Source organism: Biomphalaria glabrata, chromosome 2 (assembly GCF_947242115.1).
Source record: "Biomphalaria glabrata chromosome 2, xgBioGlab47.1, whole genome shotgun sequence".
NCBI classification, from domain to species: domain Eukaryota; kingdom Metazoa; phylum Mollusca; class Gastropoda; family Planorbidae; genus Biomphalaria; species Biomphalaria glabrata.
Genome location: NC_074712.1, coordinates 53,797,808 through 53,821,929, shown reverse-complemented (window position 1 = coordinate 53,821,929; position 24,122 = coordinate 53,797,808). Strand labels below are relative to the sequence as shown.

Here is a 24,122-nt window from a genome sequence, read left to right as displayed (position 1 = left end):
GATTTCACTGGCTCCAATTTTGAGCTTCCGGAACATGTGTTGTCGCATTCTGTTGTGTCCGGTCCTGAGTCGAAAGATTAGACGTTGGTCTTGTCGGGATAGCTTATAGTAAGCATCATCTTTCTTGTGATTTGGATGGGAGCTCGTCCATTTCTCATTTATTTTATCTACAATTAATTTCTTCATTTCTTCTGGATAGAGTGCAGAGTTTACTTGTGAGTTTGTTCTCCCACTCTTGGCGAGTGTGTCAGCCTTCTCATTTCCTGCTAGTTGTATGTGAGCTGGTATCCATTGAATAACAGTTTTTTTGCTGTTGTAGTTGAGCTTTGTGAGTGCTGTTCTGAGGTTTTTAATATAAGGGGAATCAGAGTTTTGCAGGCTTTGGAGGGTTGTTTTTGCGTCTGTTAGAAAGACAATCTGACTGTGAGGGGAACTTGGATGATTTGCTAGCATGGTAGCAGCTAGTGCTAGTGCTTCCCTTTCTGCTCTGTGACTGTCAGAGAGCTCTCCAGTTGCAAAGGATTTTTCTAGTTTTCCTCCATCTGGCCATTCGATAAGTATTCCAGCTCCTCCATTAGTGGTGGCTTTATGGGATGAGCCATCCGTGTAAACTCTGATCCACTGATTGCTAGGGTAATTGGTATGTAGAAAACAGTTCACTATTTCCTTGAGCTCTGTTGGTCTGTAATCAGATTTTCTTTTTATGTTTTCAATATGGTCCCTTATAGTAGGAAGAGGGCTTTCGTCCCAGGGTGGAGATTCATTATAGTGTATCGAGGATTCCAGAGTAATTTTTTCAAGTTGGTGTTTCTTTTTTAGGTTTAGAGATTCCTGTATGAAATTGGTCCTTTTGAGACGGTTTTTTGTGCCAGTTTTGTGGATTTTTGTTCTGAGTGGGTGCCTCTCCAAGGTTTCCAATTTAGTGAATTGGGAAAGGATTTTTATTTCTCTTCTTTCATCCAGAGAGATCAGGGCAGCGGTTTCCTCCATAGCTCTTATGGGTGTTGTTTTGATTGCTCCTGTCATAATCCTTAGACCAATATTTTGAACCTTGTCTATTTTTCTTAGGTTGGTTTGGGCTGCTGAGCCCCATGCTGTGGCACCATATTCTAGTACAGGTCTTACGAAAAGATAAATAATTGACGACAAATTAAAAGACAAATCAGAAACACACGAGAAGCAGGCACTGACATGCAGTTTGTCAGGTTTCACTTACAGACATTATTTTAAAATACGTCAAACAGTCAGAGATCTTCTCAAAGCTGTGACTTAAAGCGCGACTGAATTCGTATTTCTGAGTCCATCGTGTCTCACACAAAAGAAGTAAATTTAGCACCAATACTCTCGCTTGGGACTGTTATGGAAGAAATAGATAATCCTCTGGATGACACCTCGATTGTAAATTACAATTGTAGATTATAATCGAGACAGGTGTGAGACAAGGGTGCATCTTATCTCCCTTCCTTTTCCTCCTAGCCATCGACTACATAATGAGGAGAGCAATGAACCAGACTGCCTTTGGTATTCCATGGCATGAACAACTCCGATTGGCGGACTTGGACTTTGCTGATGATGTTGCACTTCTCGGGGCTACAAATAAATGCATTCAAGAAATGACAGAGAGCTAAGACAGTGAGACACCCAAAATTTGCATCCGCATAAACTTAAATAAGACTAAAATTATGCGAGTGGGATATAAGGCAAAGGGTGCCCCCGTCAGATTTGGCGAGTCAAATCTTGAAGAGTTGGACAAGTTCACTTACCTTGGCAGCATCATAACAAATGATGGGGATGCCTACCATGATGTAGCGTGCCGAATAGGAAAGGCAGGGAACATTTTCCAAAGGCTGCAACCTATTTGGACAAGCCAAGCCATTGGACTCGAGACAAAAATACACCTTCTCAACACAATCGTCATTCCAACTGCTACATATGCATGTGAGACATGGAAGTCATCTGTCAAAATTGAGAAAAGACTAAATGTGGCTCAACAGAGATGGCTGAGACGGATTTTGGGAGTCAGTTACACAGATCGGGTCTCAAACAAGGAAATCCTATGCCGAACTGGGAGTCGAACACTTAGTGAGGTTGTGACTAAGCGGCGCATGAGGTTTGCGGGAGATGTTCTACGTCAAAATGAATTACGCACACCAAGAGTTGCGATAACATGGAAGCCAAAACGAGGAAAGCGCAAACAGGGACGTCCTCGTATTACTTGGCGACACACCTTCATGGAGGACCTCAGAACAGTGGACTCCAGGTGGGAGGAGGCTTCAGACATTGCCAGTGACAGATCTTTATGGAGACAGCTTGCCTCCCAATGCGCCGAAGGGCGCGAGAGGACCTAAGTCAAAGTAAGTCAAAGTGTCTGGATGACACCAACAGCATTACGTACATCGGCAACGGCATTCAGGTCAATAATAACAAATTTAAGTCTGTGGGACTCGCTAAGGGCAATGTCTGATTCAGGATATTCTTCACGAATTCTTACCTGAACACAGTTTTAAATGCTACCCATCACGAGGCAGCCATCGTAGCCTTGGCCGAGTAGTTTGTCCCTGTTAAGGAAAGTACATAATGTATTCGCTGACAATGAAGTTGGACACAGGCAGTGCGTCTCTCTAAACAGCAATTACTTTTATCCTCTTCTAGGTCTTTACTAAATATAATGATAACTATTAATTATTGGCAAATTAAAACAAATTGTTACGACTAGCGTGCTATAGAAGATTGAAGATTGAATTGCAAGCGTACATGGTTGGACATTAACTACAGATGAGCTTGTTACAGTTTATTACAACAATAGCTTATCATTATTAACTTTATGTTTTTATGTTAATGGAATTTCTAAATGTTAAGCTGCTTCCTGGCATAAGTTAATTGATTTGAAGGTGTAAAAAAACTGGCTAAAATTTAGTTACCCAGAATTCCTGTATATATTTGTTATGATAAGGTAGACGAAGAGAAAGTTTGCTCTACTTAAAATGCCACGAATATATAAAACTGATCGTCAAAGAAACAATTGTTGAAAAGTCAAGAAAACTTATGTTAATAAATATTCATCAAAATCAGAAAAAACAAACAAACATTGGAACTCTATTTCAAGAACAAAACTATTTAACTAAACAACCATAATATGAAACACATTTTAGTGTTTTCATTCACTTTTATATTTTAACTACAACTTCTTGATCAAAGTAAAGTTCCCCTTTTAGACCTAGCGATCTATAAGGCAGATGATGTAAAGGTCTGTTACTTTGGCCCACGGTTAACATGGGTGTCATGTGGACAGTGACCAACCGCCTTTACTTCTCCCCAACAAATGTCAAGTTCCCATTAGAGCTGATTGGACTCAGAGACGCCCTAAAGATCATGACATTAAAAATACCAGTCTTTACCGAGATTCGAACCCAGGACCTCCGATGCGGAAGCCAAGCGTTTTACCAATCAGCCACCGCGCCTCCAACTTCTTGATTGGCGATCTCATTATCATGTGAAAGGGTTTAGATAACTAGCCGAATATTGGACATGAACTGCGAGGTGGATTCCAAATCAAACAACTCCCCACGCAGTTTGTCGTTTAAAGGGGTATTCCGTTTGTAATGTAATCCACTATGAAGAGAGTGGTCAGCATTCTGAAGAGACACTCCACAAAAGTATATTTCGTTCATTCATATTTCCAGCTTCTGGAACATTTTACTGGGTCATGAACTTTTAGCGCTGAATGTGTTCGGATATGTAATAATAATTGCATAGCCAGGGGTGGGGTCGTTTTCAGGGTTTAACCTGTCTTCTCCCCCGAAATAGTATCACCGTGATTTTGCTTAATTTTTTTTTTGGAGGGAGATTTTAATGTTAAACCATCACTTGCCCCAGCGTTGCGAAAAAAAGGGGTGGGGGTAGGTAAAACTCCTCTTCATTAAAAAACTACAGTCACCAAATTTCAAGAGCATGGCCAAGGGGGTTTTGAGTTTACCCCTTCCCCTCTCTTAAAAAAAAAAAAAACAAAGCAAATTACAGTTTAAAACTCCCTTCAGAAGGGATTGAAGTTAATCCCCCCCCCCTTTTTCGATAAAAACTATAGCAAACTACAGTCACGAAAATTCAAGAGCGTCACCGGGTGGGGGGGGGGTGAGCTTAACGCATATACAAACTAAAGAAAAACTACAGTTTCTAAATTCCATAAATGTAATCAATGAGGTTTTAAGATTAAGCAAAGCTACTATCACTAAATTACATGAGTATATAAAAAGCTATATTGAGTTTAACGGCAGATGATTCAAAGAGCCGGATAGTACAGCGTAACGATCGGATATAGCCCGAGGTTTGTTGTTTGGACATCACCGCTATACATATATAATTTGAATGGAATGAATATAAACATCTTTTCACTTAAGAGATTCCCGTCTTTCCAACGTGCTACGCAATTAATTTAAACCTACCAGTCTCATGGAAATTTACCTAATGCTTTGAGCTAAAAAAAACACAACGTAAAAATATAAATGCCATTGACCTCACTTAATCTTCTCAATTACCGTTGTAGGTTAGTAGCTCTACTCTCTGTTCCATTCTCTACTCTCTGTTCCATTCTCTAGCTAGTAGAAAAAAAAACACAGCTTCAGTTTCCTGGTGATAATCTCCTCGAATAAAATCAGGCGTAATTACTACCGCATGTTGCAGTATATCTTCTGTTGCTAGACTGGCCCACATTGACCTTGTTTATAGAAATGCTACATAATTAATCTAGTTTATCAAGTTTAACAAAATCTCCAGTCATATGGCATTTTTTAAAATAACAGCTAATTCTCAATGAGTAGGCGTCATTATCCAGGTAGTTGCAGCTTCTGGTCGTCAGCAGACGTCTTGTAGAGTTTGTCGCCATCCCCATTCAGTAGACACCACGTGAGAGCTTGTCACAATCTCCATTGCTGAGAGCAAAAGTGCTGAACAAGTCTTGAATAGGAGAAAGAGAAAGCCTCAACATATTGTTACGTATTTCTGAATCTTCTGGCTAGATGTATTAGTAGGCACACAAATAAAAACACTGTAAAGAATTTGACGACTAAACTTTCAGTTTCATATAACTTTAATGACTATTAACTCTAACATTACTGTAACATGTAGCGTAGAAGACTGTACAATATCTGTCAGTTTACAGTTAGCTATACATCGTTGCACTGCATCTCTTCACTTCGTTGCAATTCCTCTCTTCTCAATTTGCATCGAGCCGTATTCCACAGAACAGACCAACGACACACTTCCCAGTGTCGCTCCAGGTCTCCCAAAGCTGAACCAAGTCGTACTCAAGTCTACCGAATCAGAGCCGCACACGTCTTACATCGACTGTATCGACTGTAACGGCTCACTCACGACTCCATACGACTGACTTTAACATTAACTCTCTGGCTTATATAGAGTCCCTAATCGCTTGTCCAAAGTTGCACAAACACGGCTAGTATCCTCTGAAATAACACGTGAGGAAACGTCACATCCTGTCTTTGTTTATACATGTAGATTCCAGAAAACATCGTCTGCAGTGTCATCTTGCCAGGGTCACAAGTTGTGACCTCTATCTGTCACTGGACATTGCTAGTACCTTCTGGAATAACACGTAAGGACACGTCACATCCTGTCTTTGTTTATACGCGTAGATTCCAGATAACACAGGGTGCTGTGTCATCTCGCTGGGGTCACACGTTGACCTCTACTTCTCACTGTTCATTTGTAACAATATACTGAAACAACGTTTCATGCAAGCAATGTTGCGCAGATTGACTTTTGAAAATCTGCTTGTACACTCGTAGTTGAAGCCAAAGAATCCAACGCCAGTGAATCTTTTATGTGTATCCATTGTCACTGGAGACAGAAGGAGTCAGATGCTACATTAAAACATGTAGATTTTCATCCATGGCGAAAGTCCTATAAATAGCATGCGTTTTGGTGTATCCGGTGTAATAAACAGCGGAAGTGTTGCTACGTTTTTAGGAGCACTTTAGAACCAAAATGTTGAAGCTCTTCTGTTTGTAACTTTGATTTAGTTGGCAATATTGAAGTTCAATCCGGCGTCCTTGACATTGTTTAGTGGAACGAGAAAATCGGTTTGCTTTAACGACTTGAAGCCATTTTTCGCTTTTGTTACTTGACACGAAAGGAGCTTAGTTAATAAGAAACAATCATCTGAGGTAGGCAAACAATGTTTTTAGTAATGTTGACAAAATAAAACAAATAAGTTTAATTTCAAATGAGTAAAAGCGCGAACGTATGCATAAAAACAAAACAACTTATACAAGAACTTTTAATAACGCAGAGAGCTAGCGGGAAGAAGACCTCGTGTGTGAAATGTCTTACTAGGTAGTCTGTCATCTGTGATAATAGCTAAACATTCTCAGTGTTCGCTCATTTACAAACTTGAAGCAGACATTTGGTTCAGCCTGAACCTAAGTTGGAACATGTGTTGCTAGTCGGACGGATAGTTTTATTATTATCGAGCTAAAAAAAAAAGGAGAAATAGAAGTCTATGTACATTTTACTCGCTCGCCCCTTCTCCTTGAAGAGCTCACCACGAGAGTGCGTTTTCCTTAGTTCAGACGATCCATTCAACCCACTTCACCCCGTCTCGTCACCCCAGAGAAAACGTAATAGTTAGCAGAAATATAAGATGGGATTTGACACGTTCGTTAGGAGAGTGCTAGAAACAGAACGGGTTTGGCACGCTCGTGAAAGTGATAGATAATTTTACGATTGGAGTTAAGTGTAGATCTAGATCTGTTTATCTTTTAAGCATTTTAAACAAAGATACATTTTAGCCACAAGTTAAATGCACTATCAGCAGTAAAATGCAAATCTGATTTCTTATGAAATATATTTTGGTGGTTATTAGATTAGAACTTTGAAAATATATTTTCTTCGCGTATAGAATATTTACCATCAGTGGCCATAGTATATCTAAAAAAGGATCAGATAGAACAAATAATTACTTATCAGTGGATTCTAGAGCCAGAGGTAATGAAATTCCAGACCTTGTTTATCATAGTTTACTGATTCTGATATATTTTTTGCCATCAGAAAGTGATAGAACTTAGGCGCGACAAGCTTCGCCTTAGATTCAGTGTCACTTGGAAATAAATTATTGTACTCACTTCGCCTTAGATTCAGTGTCACTTGGAAATAAATTATTGTACCCACTTCGCGTTAGATTCAGTGTCACTTGGAAATAAATTAATGTACCCACTTCGCCTTAGATTCAGTGTCACTTGGAAATAAATTATTGTACCCACTTCAATGAAATTGTGTTTAATGAACAGAAGAGAATAATATTGACAATATCACCCCAAAACAAAATCAGGATTGGCACAAGTTTATCAAACCTGAATCATGTGCTCTTCAGTTCCAAGGGGTTATATTTTGTATGCTCATGCTGTGTGCAAATCACTGATCGTTATATATTTTGTCCTAAACCAGGTTAGTAATTAGATCTGTGTATTTCTTGGCTAGTGTTAGATCTGTGTATTTCTTGGCTAGTGTTAGATCTGTGTATTTCTTGGCTATTGTTAGATCTGTGTATTTCTTGGCTATTGTTAGATATTTTACAAAAAGCCAAAAAAAAATATTGTTTTTTAAGAACTTTGTAAAATATTGGCTTCAAGTGATTTTTAATTAGGCCTACATCACAATTCGATAAAGAAAATAATACACACTTTTTTTTTCTGATCGAACTAAATAGTTTATTAGGGCCTACAACTATTACTCAGCAGATTGATTGAAAATCAAACGTATTTATAATATTCTTAAAAAAAAATAAAAGTAATTATAAGAAAAAAAAAGATATTTTTGAAAATGAAACGAATGATTTAACAGGAACTTCTATTGTTGTAAATATCTTTTGAAACTACAAAAGTAAAACTCATTATTGTGACATGATTTATATTAATTCCTACTTTTACCATTTCTCAGGTGTCCTTTGCTCTTTCTCATTATAAAGGTAAGAACATTTAAATGAATACAAAATAGTGCTTTCTGCTTATCAAAACAAAGGGGGATGTAGACCTGAGCTGCCCATAGATGCTGAAATAAAACAAATCCCAGTCATCAATAGGATTTGAAACCGGAACGTCTGGTTCGGAAGCCAAGCAATTTACCGCATTGAAGTAACGTTAAAATTACAGGGACAAAAGTTAACCCCCCCCCCCCCCCCCAATCTTACACTCCGCCTAGAAAAAAAATCTTGGCTACGGCCATGCTATAATAATAACAAAAGGATCTTTTACATAATAAAGACATTTTTTTTCTGTGACATGATTATATATAAAAAAAATGGTTTTCTTGGTGAAGATAAAGTTGAAAAACAAAAACAACAAAACAAAATAAAACTAATTTGCGTTTGTCTGTTGTACGCCCTACTAATCCGTGGCATTTTACGTCTCGAGAGACGATCTTTTCCCTTTGCAACTTCTTGTGTGACTAAAGAAGCCAATCCGTAATACACAGCTGCCATCGCAGGTTGGACATATGTGATCACCAGGCGCCGTTGCATTATCCCCCTTCTTTCTGCTTCTGTAGTGTATGGCATCTGCAATCCCAGACCCTACTAATAATTTATCGAAATCGTTAATTTTTTTTCTTTCAAAAAGTAAGAAAGCTTATTGTATGCAAATAATCATAAATTGGTTTTGAAAACAAGATTTAATATTTAGTTTTGTTTATTAATAGTATGTTCATTTACCGCTATTTTATAATAATTCTATCCAAAAACACTCAAATTACTTGATCAGAGGGAAGGACTTCCTCTAGAGACCAGGCATGAAAGACTGGTCATTTACCAATCTCTCTGTTCAAAGGTCTCCCATTAAATAAATCTAGAATCTAGATGACCATTTCATCCCATCCACTTTGGGAGTCAGTCAGCTATCCATGACGCAGTGAGACCAGAATCCCGAGCCTCATCGCGAGGTTGTCTTTTGTATTCGTGAATAGAGGTCTGCCTCCCCCCCCCCGCCGCCAGTGAGAAACACCTATGAACGATGTGACACAATGGCCACTCTTTCTTTCCACGTGCACTCTACGCAGTCTTTAGGAAGGCCCCCACTGGAGATCTTTTTCTCTGTTCGCCTAGTTCTTACAATGGACGTTTACATCACGATAAATATTACAAGTGGTCGCAGGGTAAGCTTTCTTAAAAAAAAAGCATACCTCCTATATGCAGGGAGGCAATTTTGCGGTTGATAATAGTTTGTAGTTCATAGCTATTCATGCTGAAAATATTCCAACCTGCCTTTCTACCTTCATTACTTACCAAACAGAGGACTTATGGGTGGACACCGTAAATCCGTTTCTGAATTTCTGTGAAAACGCAAATTATCTCTGTAATCTTTTTTTTTCCATTGATTCTTTGATACAGTTAGGAAACTTTTAAGAGAGAAAAATAAATTAAGAAAAAAGGCGATTATAGCTTTCACATTTAGCAAGGTAAACCAAATAGTTCTAATTAATTTACGAAATAGTTCTAATTACTTTTTTTTTAACAATATGGATTTTTTCATCGTTAAATTTAACGGATGATGTAGGCCCACTAAACTAGTAGATAGTTGGAGATGAAGATGGAGTTTTTTTGTTATACACCTTGACACTAGACTTGCTCCAACAGGTGGTAGCCAACGGCCACAAAGATTTGCTTGAAACTAGTGGACACTAACGCCACTAAGGCATTTATCTAACGACCTTCAAATACTATCATCAATGCCTTCAAACTCAGTGCCATTTTTGCAACTACTGATGGGTCGGTATCAATAGACTCCGTAAGAGCAGGCTATGGACCCCACACGAGTTTCTTAACTCTGACTGAGTTAAAATCTTTGAACCATGTGGTAGTGTTGGCAGGCCATGGCGATCTGTGAAGCCTTAAAAGTCAGTGGCTCTCGACTCGGTGAAGGACATATGACTGCAACACAAATTGTTGTGGTCACTGACTTGAAACCTATGAAAGCCCTGGACTAGAGCTCCGCAATATGGACTCTGTCATCATAGCTTCACGCAACATAAAGCAACGCTACGGCATCCCGGTAATAATTCAGTTAGTACTCATAGGTGTAACTGGCAACACCATTGCAGACTCCTTGGCCCACCATGCAGGGCTAAAACCACCTACTGAGCAGGCTGTGACACCATTGCAGACTCCTTGGCCTACCATGCAGGGCTAACACCACCTACCGAGCAGGCTGTGACACCATTGCAGACTCCTTGGCCCACCATGCAGGGCTAACACCATCTACCGAGCAGGCTGTGACACCATTGCAGACTCCTTGACCCACCATGCAGGGCTAACACCACCTACCGAGCAGGCTGTGACACCATTGCAGACTCCTTGGCCCACCATGCAGGGCAAACACCACCTACCGAGCAGGCTGTGACACCATTGCAGACTCCTTGGCCCACCATGCAGGGCTAACACCACCTACTGAGCAGGCTGTGACACCATTGCAGACTCCTTGGCCCACCATGCAGGGCTAACACCACCTACCGAGCAGGCTGTGACACCATTGCAGACTTCTTGGCCCACCATGCAGGGCTAACACCACCTACTGAGCAGGCTGTGACACCATTGCAGACTCCTTGGCCCACCATGCAGGGCTAACACCGCCTACCGAGCTGGCTGTGACACCATTGCAGATTCCTTGGCCCACCATGCAGGGCTAACACCACCTACCGAGCAGGCTGTGACACCATTGCAGATTCCTTGGCCCACCATGCAGGGCTAACACCACTTACAGAGCAGGCTGTGACACCATTGCAGACTCCTTGGCCCACCATGCAGGGCTAACACCACCTACCGAGCAGGCTGTGACACCATTGCAGACTCCTTGGCCCACCATGCAGGGCTAACACCACCTACCGAGCAGGCTGTGACATCATTGCAGACTCTGGCCCACCACGCAGGGCTAACACCACCTACCGAGCAGGCTGTGACACCATTGCAGACTGTCCAGGCCTGAGCAAGCTATTATAACACTAATCAGCACTGACCACTGTCCCTTTGGGTCATATTTGGCACGAATCAGTACAAACTTTGACTCACTAAGAGATACAATTTTTAAGTGAGCTAGATCTACAAAGACCAGTTCCTAGACACCATGATCTTGACAAACATAGCAACGACAACTTGCGATTTAACATCGAGCAATACAAACATAGAGACAATGATTGCTAGCTCAGCCTTTGGGTTAAGAACTGAGAAGATGGTGAACCATGAGTGAGCGAGAGAGAGAGAGAGAGAGAGAGAGAGAGAGAGAGAGAGAGAGAGAGAAGGAAAGAAAGACTAAAAAAGAGAGATGACGCATCTACTATGCGTACCGTACAAACACTTTTCATGACCCCTGTTAGAACGTCTGAGATTTTTGTGCCAACTATTTGTTTAGCAGACATTACAGTTTTTCGTTTGGCTTTCATAAAAAAAACAAAAAACAACAAAAAAAAAAACTCGGGTAAATAAGAAAAAAAAAACAAGACTTACCCATACGCCGGATGTGTATAATGTAAACATATTACAGACATACATAAAAGTCACGGGTAAAGTTGTGTCGGCTGTTGACGAACATGATTGTTAGCTTAGATTTATGGGTAAATAAAAGGACAGGCGAGTCAGTTATGTTGACCTGTTTTTTTTTCCTCTTGTTTGAGGCCAAGGCATCGTTGTTAATGAATACGCACTAACAAAGCCCTGTATTTTACTTTACTTATCTCTGAACATCATAAGCTTACTGTCCTTACACATTTGAATTTCGTTGGTTGCTAATGACCCTTTAACACATCGTCTAAAATCTTTTTATTGAGTCCCTAATTTTTATTATCCCCAGGCAAATTCATAAGTAGTCCAGTTCAGCCCCTTCATCTATCCCTTAGTCTGCGAGGGGCACCACACTCGATCTGTTGACTGTGTTTCTCCATTCCTCTCCTTGCTTTGGATAGAATCTCTTTCAATGACAAGCTCGTCCATTATTTTTTTATTTTCTTCCCATCGCTTTCTTTGCCTGCCCCTTCTGTCTGGTACAGTTCCCTGAAGGAAGGTCTTTGCTAGCCCCGAGCACCTTGTCAAATGGTCATAGCTGTCTAGCTTGCGTCTTTTTAAAAGTAAGCAGGACATCGTGGGGTCAAATCGCTGTTTTTATCCTGTTTCTAATCTCTTGATAAGTAGTAAGAGCCGATCAATTATGTATAAAACAAGGAATGATACAATAACAACAGAATATAAAGTATCAGAGAGGCCTATATTTTTGAGCTAAAACTACATTTGCTTTACAAATAATTTTTTTATTAATTTTTCAATATTATTTTACAGACTCCTCGTCGAACTTTCCCTGCACTCCTAATAGAACAGAAACACATTTCCCCGTCCTTAGAACAATTGGTAGCCAAGGTTATGCTGATCCAGACGCTGCTCCTCTACAATCCCAGAATGCATTAAAGGTTCTGCTGAGATGGCGCAGACTTGACCTAGAGATTATCCTTTACCCTAGTGAACTTACATTGCCCCAGACACACAGTGAGTGGACCGAGGGTGACATCACCCATGCTGAGTTCTCCAAGCGTAGTTGTTTCTACCATGGCTACGTGCAGGGTCAACGTTCGTCTGACGTGGCTTTGTCGACATGTCTTGGACTGGTAAGGAAACAAGACTGGACATTCGTGTGTCTGTCTTGGTGTAGGAAAGGTGGTTGGTGAGTACACTAAGCTGCCAACCCAAACAATAATGGTTTGATTCTAATAATATTATGTTTTATTTACAGCTGTACATTCAGACTAAACATAAACACTACATTTTTAGCCACTACCGAAAGATATTTTGTCTAATTACCAAGGAAAAGGTTTCATTATAGGTCAGAAATATGAAGCAATCTCTTTGCTTTTCATAAACCTATTCCCAAACTTTGCATCAACTAATCGAAGAGATTCAATAAATGTATGGACGAAGGAGAATCTTCGGTAGAAGTCCTTTCTGTATTAAACTTGATAACAGGCTGGAAAACCCTGTTTCACAAAGTTATGTTGTTAGAAATGGAAGATGGCGTAAAACAATCTCAGACAAATTGGATGTAACTGTAAACACTTGATCCAAAATTGTTGAACTGACATTGAGGAGAAAATTTTTTCATAGTAACCGGAACACACGAACTGTCAATGGACTACCTCCAAGGGCAAAAGAAATGTTTGGAAGATTTGGAGAGTAAGATCAAAGTTCATCCGCAAACAAGCGCAGTTGAAATGTTCGTTGTAGTGTCCGTTAGTCATATTCAATACCATTATCTTTATAGAAGCAGATAAGACTAGCAACATGTACATTTTATTTTCGTCCAATTTTGTTCTCCTAAGCTGAAGTTTCATTTTGAAGGATAGGATCTTTTCAGACCAACTGAGCCATGTTGCATACTTGCAGCAATAAAGTTAACTCGTTCAAGATAGCCAAGATGTCAACAGGGTAGGCGTGTTATGTAGTTCACTTTCTTCACTACACAGTACATCCAAATATGGTTTTACTTTCTGATTAAAAAAACAAAACAAAACTGTTTCATTTCATCAGAAAGATACAAAACATGCTTTAGAAAGTTGCTTCTGGACACACGTCTCACTTAAATGTGACATAGCAGAACATTATTGGACGTTTCAACCTCATCAAATCTTTAGAAAGCATTCTGAGTGCCACCAAATAAGAAATTTCAACAGTTGCCATGTTTTCTTTTTGGTACTTGCCACCATTTGAAATTTTCATTAGAGTTGAGCAGAAGGCTATGAAACTCTAGGCCAGCCAAATAACAAATTGCTCCGTTTCACCTGCCTGCCTGAACAGATTTGTTCTGTTTGGAAGAGATCCAAGTTGGTGCTATGTATCACACCATTTCCAGTGATTTGAACGCTCCGACCGCACGGATTAGAAACGCGGTCGAAGACCGAGCACACCGAGGACCCGCCATCTCTCTTCACTGTACCACACTAACCGTGTGGGATTCGCCATTTGTAAAACAGCCCCTTGAGGAATGGCGTGTGGATTGTTGACAAGGTTGTAGGGGCTCTCTCGGCAAACCCGATCAGTGCACCCCTACGGAGTCATGTTTTGCTACACATTTGGCCTTACCGTTTCCTTTTACGACCGTTTCCACCCGGGCGCCAGGTTAAATTACCTGGGGGTACTTGCCACCAGTCAAGTATGGCTTTTTTGACTTTGTTAGCTTTCTATCTAAAATATTGTGTCCTTGTCTGCAAAGCTCGGATACTTGCAATCAAAATAACGTTTCAGTTTGTTCTCTTTATAGATTCGTTACAAAAGACACAGTGGGATTCTTAATAACTTATCATCTCGATTTCACGTCTAGGATTCTCTTCTGCAGAATCCGCAAGGAATGTTCAAATGATGGAAGAGCGAATCAGTTTGATTTTTCTATTGAAGGTTATGCCTTTGTCTTTCCATATTGCCTTAAACCTCGCAAAAGCTGCTGCAGACTGCAATTTTGCCAGTAATTCAGGTCTGATTCGTCTGAAACAATAGTCCGAGATATTTGAAACTTTTTACACTCGTCATTTTTTGTTCACCTTCACTTCTGGTGTCCTAGTTAAAGCCTTGGTTCACTGTTGGTCATAATTTGTGGGTTTTTTCCCTACACATATTTGCAAGCTTAAGATTGAAATGTTCATTAGTTCCATGATTAGGCCTACTTGATGCGTCTTCAAAAATTGTGTCAAATAAATCCTTTCTGAAACATAACGAAACTTAAGTCACTTTAATCTATTCTTACAACTTTTGTTTCTTACTCAATATAAATAGGCAAATAGTGTCATGTTTCTTTCTTCAGTCCGGATATATTCAGACAGACACTGAGTTGCTATTTATTGAGCCTACCAACAGAAACGATGCAATTTCTGGCCTACACTTCATGTACACATGTGAACCAAAGAGAAGACCAAATCACGTGGACGTGAAAACAGGAGTGTCACGTAAGTCTGTCGTAAGACAAAAGTCTTTTTTTTTTTGGTAATTATTTTATCTTTACAGACATCAGATGTATTTGTTTTTAAATTATTCATGCATTACCTCATTAACTAAATGCGTTCACTTTGTGTAAGAGAGAAAAAAAAAGAATGCTGGTGATATTATTTAGATATAGGAATATCTATATCTATAAATAAATTTATCTGGACCGGCAGTACATAAAAAAAAAAAAACATCTAAAAAAATATTTATATAGTCTGTTGAAGATATAGTGAAGAAAAAAAAGTTCCCCTTTCAGACCTTGTAAATGTAATGTCATCTGTTTCTGTGGCCTACGGTTAACGAGGGTTTCATGTGGCCAGCACAACGACCAAACACCTTACTTTCACCAAGTAATGTCAGGTACCCATTAGAGCTGGGGCTGGGAGGACTCAGAGGCACCCAAAGATCCCGAAATTAAAATCCCAGCCTTTACAAGGATTCCAGCCCGGGACCCCCGGTTCAGAAGCAAAGCGCTTTACCGCTCAGCCACCGCGCCTCCTGTTGAAGATATAAATGAAGGAAAATGAGACAAAGTGTACTAATGATATGCCCAAACCTCTATCAAGCGTGGTCGAGAGGCTAAGTGCGCTTGAACTTGGCTTGGCTACCTATAAAGGGGGCTTGAGGCTCGACACGCGACTCGGGCAGAGTTGTGTTTACTGAGCGTCTGAAGGCAAAAAACCTTCTCCTAGATACCCCCTCCCCCCCCCACCGGTTCACAACTGAGATTGGACCAAAGCGCTATGAGCATGCTATAAGCATGAAAGTAGCGCTAGATAAAAAAAAAAAGCCACAAAACCACAATTTTAAGTAATTTTTTTTTCTAATTGTTTTAAAAAGAAAGTGAAAAAGGTTTTTAAATCCTTCCCCTCTATTTTGTTTTATACCGATGCCACACCTAAAAATGCAGAAAATAATCGAATATTTGTGTATTTAAAAGCGATGGACAGTTTTTAAACAAGAATTTTTACGTACATGTTGATTTGCGTAAGATTTTAGTTTTGCACATGATTGAAAGGAGACAATCTTTTCCCTTGGCTATTTCTAATAATCACTTAAGAGACCCATCTTTGATACACATCCTGGTCATGATAGGCATTTGTAACCACCAGGCGCTGAAACATTTTCAGCCTTTTCCCTACTTCTGAGGTGTTCACTATTAGCTACCCAGGACCTCTCCAGTAGGCTTGCCTTCCGTCTGGGCTACTTCTGAGGTGTTCACCATTAGCTACCCAGGACCTCTCCTGTAGGCTTGCCTTCCGTCTGGGCTTTATTTCTCCTATCTATTAGTGTTAATCTTGAAGTGTTTAATGTTGATGTTAATCTGGAAGTGTTTAATGTTGATGTTAATCTTGAAATGTTTAATGTTGGTGTCAATTTTGAAATGTTTAATGTCACGCTTAATTGTAACTTAAGAGTAGACAACCTGCAGCTCTCCTGCCCTCTATAGAATCACCATACACAAAAATCTTGTTGAAGTCTTGTGTAGTTCCCTGTAGAAACACACACCAAAATGGCCCTGCTGCTCTACATGAACTTTAGCAGCAACGCGAATAGCAATTGTTTGAGGCCAATCTAAACCTTAAAAAGAGGCAACAGTGGCACAGCGCCGTACTCAATGACAAGACACCTAACTAAGGAGTGACGCACTCAGAGAGTCTTTGGTAACAACACATAAACCAAAACTTCATGGAGCTTTAATGGGCCAACAGTTGCGCTGAGAGTAAACAGAACATACCTCAGCTGCGCATGACAATGATATGGATCACAACTTGCTCTGGGGGAAGTTCATTTAGACAATCGAAGATTATCAAGAAAAGATTAAGAACTTCAATGACCGATGGAGACATTGATTATGATGTTCTGAGACTTATTTACTTGTATAAGTTGATCGAAGATATTGATAAAGCCAAGTCTCGTAAATACAGCTTTTACACTGAGTTGACAATGTCGCAAAGACAGGCTCGAGACTGGAAGCCACAGTGAAAGGGAAAAGCAGGGAGATCAAAGCAAACATAGAGAAGATCGGTTGTGCTAGGAGCAAAGATGATTGACATGGACTTAACTCGGGTACTTATTAGAGCTGTGTGGCGCCATAAAGATCCCGAAATTAAAAATCTTATCTTTAACCCGGATTCAAACTCGTGATCTTCCTATTCGGAAGCCAAGTGTTTTACCACTCAGCTACCGCGACTCTATTTAGAAATATACATTTTGTGTGTTTCCAATGAAGTGCTTGAAAGAAGATTGGGGTCTTAACGACAATCCACATTTTCCTACTGTCACAACGTGTGTTGTGGTGCCGGGGATTTCACTTGAATTAAAATAGTTGAATAAATGACGATCTAAGATTCACAATAAAAGATTCTTTGTTAAAACACAACTCTGGAACTTTATTTAAATATAAAACGTAAGTACAGCTTATGTACAAGTTACAGATCAACAAGCACAAAAAACATTACAAAGGCTTTAAATCAGAGCTCTTAGAAAAACGCGACTGTCTACTAGGACATTCTTTCATTGACTGCCTTCTTGCTCTCTCGTCAATTCTCTGGCGCTAAATCTTTTAAAAAATGTCTTTATTTATTTTCAAATCAACCAATAGATTTGCAACATCGTAATTACGTCTCGGGTAAAACCTGAGGCGCTGTCAAGGATCTAGATTTGTGGGGTAATTCCTGAGGCTCAGTCAAGGGTTTATATTTCTATTTACACACAAGCTTTTAAATGTGAAATATACAAATAAATCTATAATGGTGTCTGTGACACCTACTTATACTATATATTAAAAAGATTAACATTTTCCAAATTGTGATAAGCCGCATGTTCTCCAAATGGGCCTTTGTCTTGTAATCAATCCTTTTTTTTTAAACTCTTCTAAAGGAGTTAACCTTTTTGTAAAGGGTTAAATAATGGACACGTATCGAAGTAGAGACATAGAGCTTAGATTCTCACTTTTGCTTATCAACTTTTTTTCCCCGTGTGTTGTGTGTGTGTGTGTCAGACATAGTCCAGTATCACATCTGTAAGGGTCAGCTGATGTCCTCGTGAATTTGCAAAATAAAAGTGGTTCAAAGCATTGTAGGCCTATCATATAAGGATACTTTCTCTCGTACTTTCTCTCTCTCTCTCTCTCTTCTCTAATCCGATTGTTCCCTATAGTAATGCAAGGTTTCTGAAGACTGATGATACAATATATGTATATAAATGACAGATATTATAGTTTTATGTACGATTCTTTTGATGTACTTATCTTGTGTCCTACTCAGATCTACGACATCGCAGGTCTAGTGACAAACCAAAGTATCTACATGTAGCTCTGGCTCTGACCTATAACTTAGTGGACGAAGTGGGAAGTAAAGAAAAAACTGAACAATACGTTATGACGCTTATGAATATAGTAAGTTGTGTATGTGTGATACTGTCTGTATGTGTACAACCCTCCAGAACTATTTTCGCAAATCTAAATGTATGTCTATACTTGAGTTAACGTGTAACGTAAAGCTCTTGCTTTCTAAAGAAGATAGCGAAATCTATTTTTCAATGTAAATGAAGATGATAATCTTATTTTAAGTGACTCTGGAGTAAACCTTTAACGACATGAGTAGAGTAGGTTGGACCTAATGCAGATTGCTTGCTTGCGGCTTTCCTTTTTGTTTTATAGATTGCCAGCTTTTCCTTTATATATTTAAGACTTGCCTCTGAGAATCGAGTCAGAAGGTAAAAGAAGAAGGCATTATATGACAGATTCGCAATTAAAAAAAAAAAGAATCTTTTTTGCCTTCATTAGTGTGTCTATATTTCAGGCCAACAGAGTGTATCAGCATTCTTCATTAGGAGTGGATATCAGATTAGTTGTAGTCAAGCTAGTGTTTCTCACCAAAAGTCAGGTAAGAAAGTTATCGGCGCATTTTGTTTTTGGCTTGTATGTAGGGCCTACCTTTCCTTATTGTTGATTCTTTTAATAATGATAATAATAAATGAATCCTGTTGGACAGTTAAAGTGAAAAAAAAAGTTCGGTTAGATTTTTGCACTTCTTGTTTTTTAAAGCCTATGAAATATTAATCAAAGTTAATTTTTCTTCAAGTTTATGCCGATTTCGAAATAACTACTTAACAAAAATATGGTCATATTTGTGCGACTGAAATTAACTTTTTGCCATGCATATTTTTTCAGACAATGTAAGAAGTAATATTTAATATAATAGGAGCTCTCCTCTTCAATGCAATAATATAAACTTAAAATACGTTATGCACACAAAAAGTTAAATATAAAACAAGTTAAATATAAAACAAGTTAAATATAAAACAAGTTAAATATAAAACAAGTTAAATATAAAACCGTTAAATATAAAACAAGTTAAATATAAAACCGTTAAATATAAAACAAGTTAAATATAAAACAAGTTAAATATAAAACAAGTTAAATATAAAACAAGTTAAATATAAAAAATACTTTTTTTTAAACCTGGCTTTTAGCCTATTGAGTGAAATTGCATCAATTTTTTTTTAATCAATCATGTCGTTAATTTTTATTGACTCAAAATTTAACCAAATACCGGTACATGCAATACCGTGTGATTGTCAAAAGAGCTGATCCGAAGGCTCTTCGAGCTCTCGGCGTGTAAGCCTGCCTGAACAACCGTTCTGTCTGGAAGAGATCCAAGTGAATGCCTATGTAAAGCATTGCTATTTCCGATGTATCTGGCACTCCGGGCGCATGAACTAGAATGCATGGCCGAAGGGTGAGTACACCGGGAACCTCCGCCATTTTCCTATGTTGTACCAAGCTAAAACTCGCCATTAGTGTAACGGTCTCTTGAGGAACGGCGCATGGATTATCAACAGGGACGTGGAAGCTCTCTTGCAACTCCGCACCGTGCAATTGGAAAGCTCTCGCATTCCCTTGGACACTCCCACAGGAGTTTTGTTTTGCTATTCATTTAGCCTAATTAGCCTACTTCCTCAAGTAATCGTTTCCACCCGGGCATGCACCACCAAATACGTTTGTTGTTCAAAAAGGATAAACTGTTTAGTTGATCAGTGGCGTTTACCTTTTTGGGTGCGATCCGAGAGCACTATTAATTGTTTGTCGGGTGTGCGACTGTGCTTCTCAGTGCGCTATGGTCAGATCACTTATGCGGACCAGTGGGGAGGGGGAACAGGGAGCATATAGGAGAAGGTTTCTGTGCTGCCTTTACAAAAGCTGTAAACAGAAAGCTTCACCAGTCTGAATTCAATCTCGAGCCTTCACGTTGGAAGGCCGGCGTATTTGCCACTGAGTTATTCGAATAGACCTATGTATAAAAAATAAATTGTTAGTTTCAAATGTTTTGTGAACGACCTAGTTCTATGCTTGTTTGTGTGCGACTGCGTGTGATTATTTTTACATTTTCCATATAATTCAGAATTAATTATTTATGACGAATTGATTAGCTAATTGGTTAATTTATGATTCACGTGTTTTCGTCGACAGTGAATAATTGTGCACAATTACCAGACAGATGACGGAGTGATTTGATTTAAGTTCGGTAAAAAAAATTAACGGAAATTTTCAGAATTCAGTTAAAACACACACACGCGCGCACGCACACACACAGAGTTCGACCTTGAGCACAGTTATGAATATGAATAGCAATAAAAGTCTTATAAAAAAACTACCGTACATAGGTCTACTGTTGGGATATTTCTGTTTCTACCGTACACAGGCCTACTGTTGGGATATTTCTGTTTCTACCGTACACAGGCCTACTGTTAGGATATTTCTGTTTCTACCGTACACAGGCCTACTGTTGGGATATTTCTGTTTCTACCGTACACAGGCTTACTGTTAGGATATTTCTGTTTCTACCGTACACAGGCCTACTGTTAGGGTTTCTCTTAAATAAACAAAGTTTTGGAAATGGAAAGAGCTATAGAAAAAGTCCAAATGAAATTGATAGCATCAAGTCAGAGTCGTGTCACCGACTTCCATAAAATATCACGAATGTTAGGAGTTAGTATCAGGCATGTAATAATAATAATAATAATTTTTATAAAGCGCTGTTAACAAACAAAATGTAGGCTCAAGGCGCTGTAATAACATTACAAACACAAACATGACAATAGAAATCAAAAAGTCATCTAAAAAAGTTTTAAACAAGTAGGTCTTAATGTTCTTCTTAAAAGTGGTATAGCATGTTGTCTGTCAGAGATCAATGGGGAGTGAGTTCCAAACCTTTGGTCCGTGCACTGAAAAAGCCCGCAGACCGTAGCTTTTGAGGGAGAAACGTGGCACCACTAAAAGCGTTGAGTCCATTGAGCGCAGGGCTCTCTGGGGGACATATGGAGTAATCAGTTCGCTAAGGTACAAGGGCATCTCATTGTTATATATACACTGATGACAAAGTGTGGCGACCTTGTAATCGATTCTCGCTTTCACGGGAAGCCAATGGAGCGTGCGCAAGAGCGTAGTAGCAGAATCTTGCCTTGTTTAGTCTATATATATAGAGAGACTAAGGTATCAGGAGACCAGTTTTTTGAGACGAAACACGCCGAGAAAGAGAAAACTCTATTGTAGTTAATGTCGTGATTGGCCAAACATTGTTGGTAGACGTTGTTGGAATATTTTGTTCACAAATAAACAAACTGGGGTGGGGTGAGGAGGGCATTTTGTTAACATAAGTGTTTAAAAAAGAGTATTAAGATTAACATTGTTTTTAACACTTTGTTCTGAATAATGATTATAAAAACAATTGCTCTCCTGTTTCACCAGCATAAGCAAGTGGTTGACAATAGTGATCCTCAGAGAACTGTAAATTTGTTTTGTGAATGGTCAAAACAGCTAACTCCAGCTGGTCAACCAGTGACTCATGACATTGCTGTTCTGATTACAGAGGATGACTTTGGACCTTCAGGTTATAATCAAACAATAGATCTAGATCATCCCAAGTAGTACTTTAATTGGGAGAAATGTGATACAGAAAAATATATTCATACACATTTTTAAATTGAAAAGTATTTTATTTAGTTCTTTTTTTTTGTCATGAAATCTTTGTATCTAATATTAAATGATTGGTTATAATAGACATTCACATGATGTTATATATATATTTTTTAGAACTTAGATAAATGTTTTTTCTTCTTCTACTAGGTTTTGCTCCCTTGAATGCCATGTGTGATCCAATGAGAAGCTGTGCTGCTGTCAGAGATGAAGGTTTTCTCACTGCATTTGTAATAGCTCATGAGATTGCCCATGTGTAAGGCTTAAATTCATGGGTATTAGTGCCTAAACATAAACACAAGTAGAATAACTAAAAGGAAGTGTTCTCAAGTAATACATTCTTTTTCATTGTTTGGGGGAAAGACATTTTCAACATTTTAATGTCCAGAATGCCAAGAATATGAAAGCACACATCATAAATGTTCAGCTCCACAACATGATTGCAGGGAAAGGCATTAGTGGACACAAAACTCTGAGGCAAAATAATCCTTCCCTTTTTTATAAATCCTTTCTGAACACAAGTCTTAGGATTGGGTAAATGTTAGGAACCAGGACATAGATCAGGTCTAACAATGTTGCTTTGCATTTTTCTTATTTTGTTTTAATGAAAATATGTTAAGTATAATAATAATTATTAATAATAATAATTGAGGTAAACTGTTAGACACAAGAACAGTCAACAGCGAAGGCCTACCTTTTCTCAGCTAAGAAAATTTAGATCATATGTTCTAACAATCTCACTGGCAGATAAAGTACAGAAAGTAAGGCATTACAACCAGCAGAAATTAAATGAGCTGCAGATAGTAAGAGATCAAATGGTGCCTGTAGTTCTATATAAAGACAAACTTATGGGAAACTCATATTCTGATACTCAATGTCCAATTTCTCTAGGACTTGTATATGGCACTTCCAATGTTACAGATGAATAGAAAGAAAAATTACTGAAGGGATAATTTGATTTTACAGATTATGCATATCATTATTTATAAAGCTGTAATTATTTATTAGGAAAGAAGTTGGCAGTGAATTACAGTTGGCAAGAAATTCTTAACTTTTTTTCTTTAGGGCCGTTTGAAGGAAATGTTTAGAAGTGTCTGCTTGTGATAGCTACTAAATGTGGTATTTCCACTTAGATTTTATTTTAATTAGAAAATAAAAAAAATAATATATTGTACTATGTAGCTGGTATATTTTTAATGTTGCAATTTAGTTTGCCAATGCTACAACAATTTTTTTTCTTTCTTTAGTTTTGGTGTGCCTCATGATGGTCATGGCAATAAGTGCTACGGGAGGAAATATGAGACAGCCTTGATGGCAACACAGGTACTCTCCAATCTAAACCATTTCTGGTGGTCAGAGTGTAGCAGTAGTAGAATGAAAGAGGTGATCAGGTTAGAGAGTAGTCTACAAAATTAATTCTTCTTGCTTTTATTGCCATGAATGTGAATATTTTATATTTAACATAACTAGAACTATGGTTGCTTGCAACTCAAAATTGGAAAGCTATAAATATTCCTTTTCATTTTTTTTCTCCAATAATGATGTGAATTGTTTTGTAGTTTAAATATTTCTTTCACAAATTTAAGTATGATAGATATCAAGCAAGATGTTTTTAACCTTCTCATTCATACCAACACAACAGAAACTGCTGACCTCTTGAAAGTTGTATGAAAAGGAAGCTCTTCCTAGACATTGATTTTATTTATAACTTGCTATGGACTAACATATTCTAGTGAAGCATTAGTAAGTTAGTTTAAGAAATGCAAGACTGTTAACAAAAAGTGCAAATAGGAAATGTTAAAGTGGTGAATGAAAATCTGTGGAAAGGAAAATGTCTACTGCCTACTCTTCCTTCCTCAAACATTTAATTGCAAATAATTTCCAACTTTCTTTATTAGACTAATCTCTTGTATTTTATTGTAGAAGAAAGACTAAGTATATAAAGGACTAGAAATATCAAGGAATAGATAGAGCTTTAAATAGATACTAATTTTAAATAACATTTGCCTCATTGTCATCTATCAGTAAACTCACCTAGACAACATACTACAAACTATGTAAAGTTCAAATGAAATATTTGCTGGAGAAAACATAGATTTGGTGAAAACATAGACTTAGTTAAAA

The 24,122-nt window shown here is 38.4% G+C and overlaps 1 protein-coding gene across 6 annotated transcripts in view; it reads left to right on the top strand.

Annotated features, from left to right (window-relative positions):
* The first annotated feature begins 6,608 nt into the window (after positions 1-6,608).
* LOC106072148 (A disintegrin and metalloproteinase with thrombospondin motifs 2-like) overlaps positions 6,609-24,122 on the top strand; it is a 41,701-nt gene continuing 24,187 nt past the window's right edge. For 2 of the 6 annotated variants that reach the window (XM_056021432.1, XM_056021433.1), the window contains exons 1-9: positions 6,609-7,461; positions 7,954-7,981; positions 12,332-12,654; positions 14,838-14,979; positions 18,286-18,416; positions 18,823-18,906; positions 21,771-21,912; positions 22,149-22,254; positions 23,246-23,389. In XM_056021432.1, coding sequence (XP_055877407.1) covers positions 7,375-7,461; positions 7,954-7,981; positions 12,332-12,654; positions 14,838-14,979; positions 18,286-18,416; positions 18,823-18,906; positions 21,771-21,912; positions 22,149-22,254; positions 23,246-23,389 — 1,187 coding nt within the window. In that variant the 5' untranslated portion in view covers positions 6,609-7,374. The remainder of the gene's footprint in view (positions 7,462-7,953; positions 7,982-12,331; positions 12,655-14,837; positions 14,980-18,285; positions 18,417-18,822; positions 18,907-21,770; positions 21,913-22,148; positions 22,255-23,245; positions 23,390-24,122) is intronic. The other 4 variants (XM_056021430.1, XM_056021431.1, XM_056021429.1 and 1 more) reach the window with 4 other exon arrangements.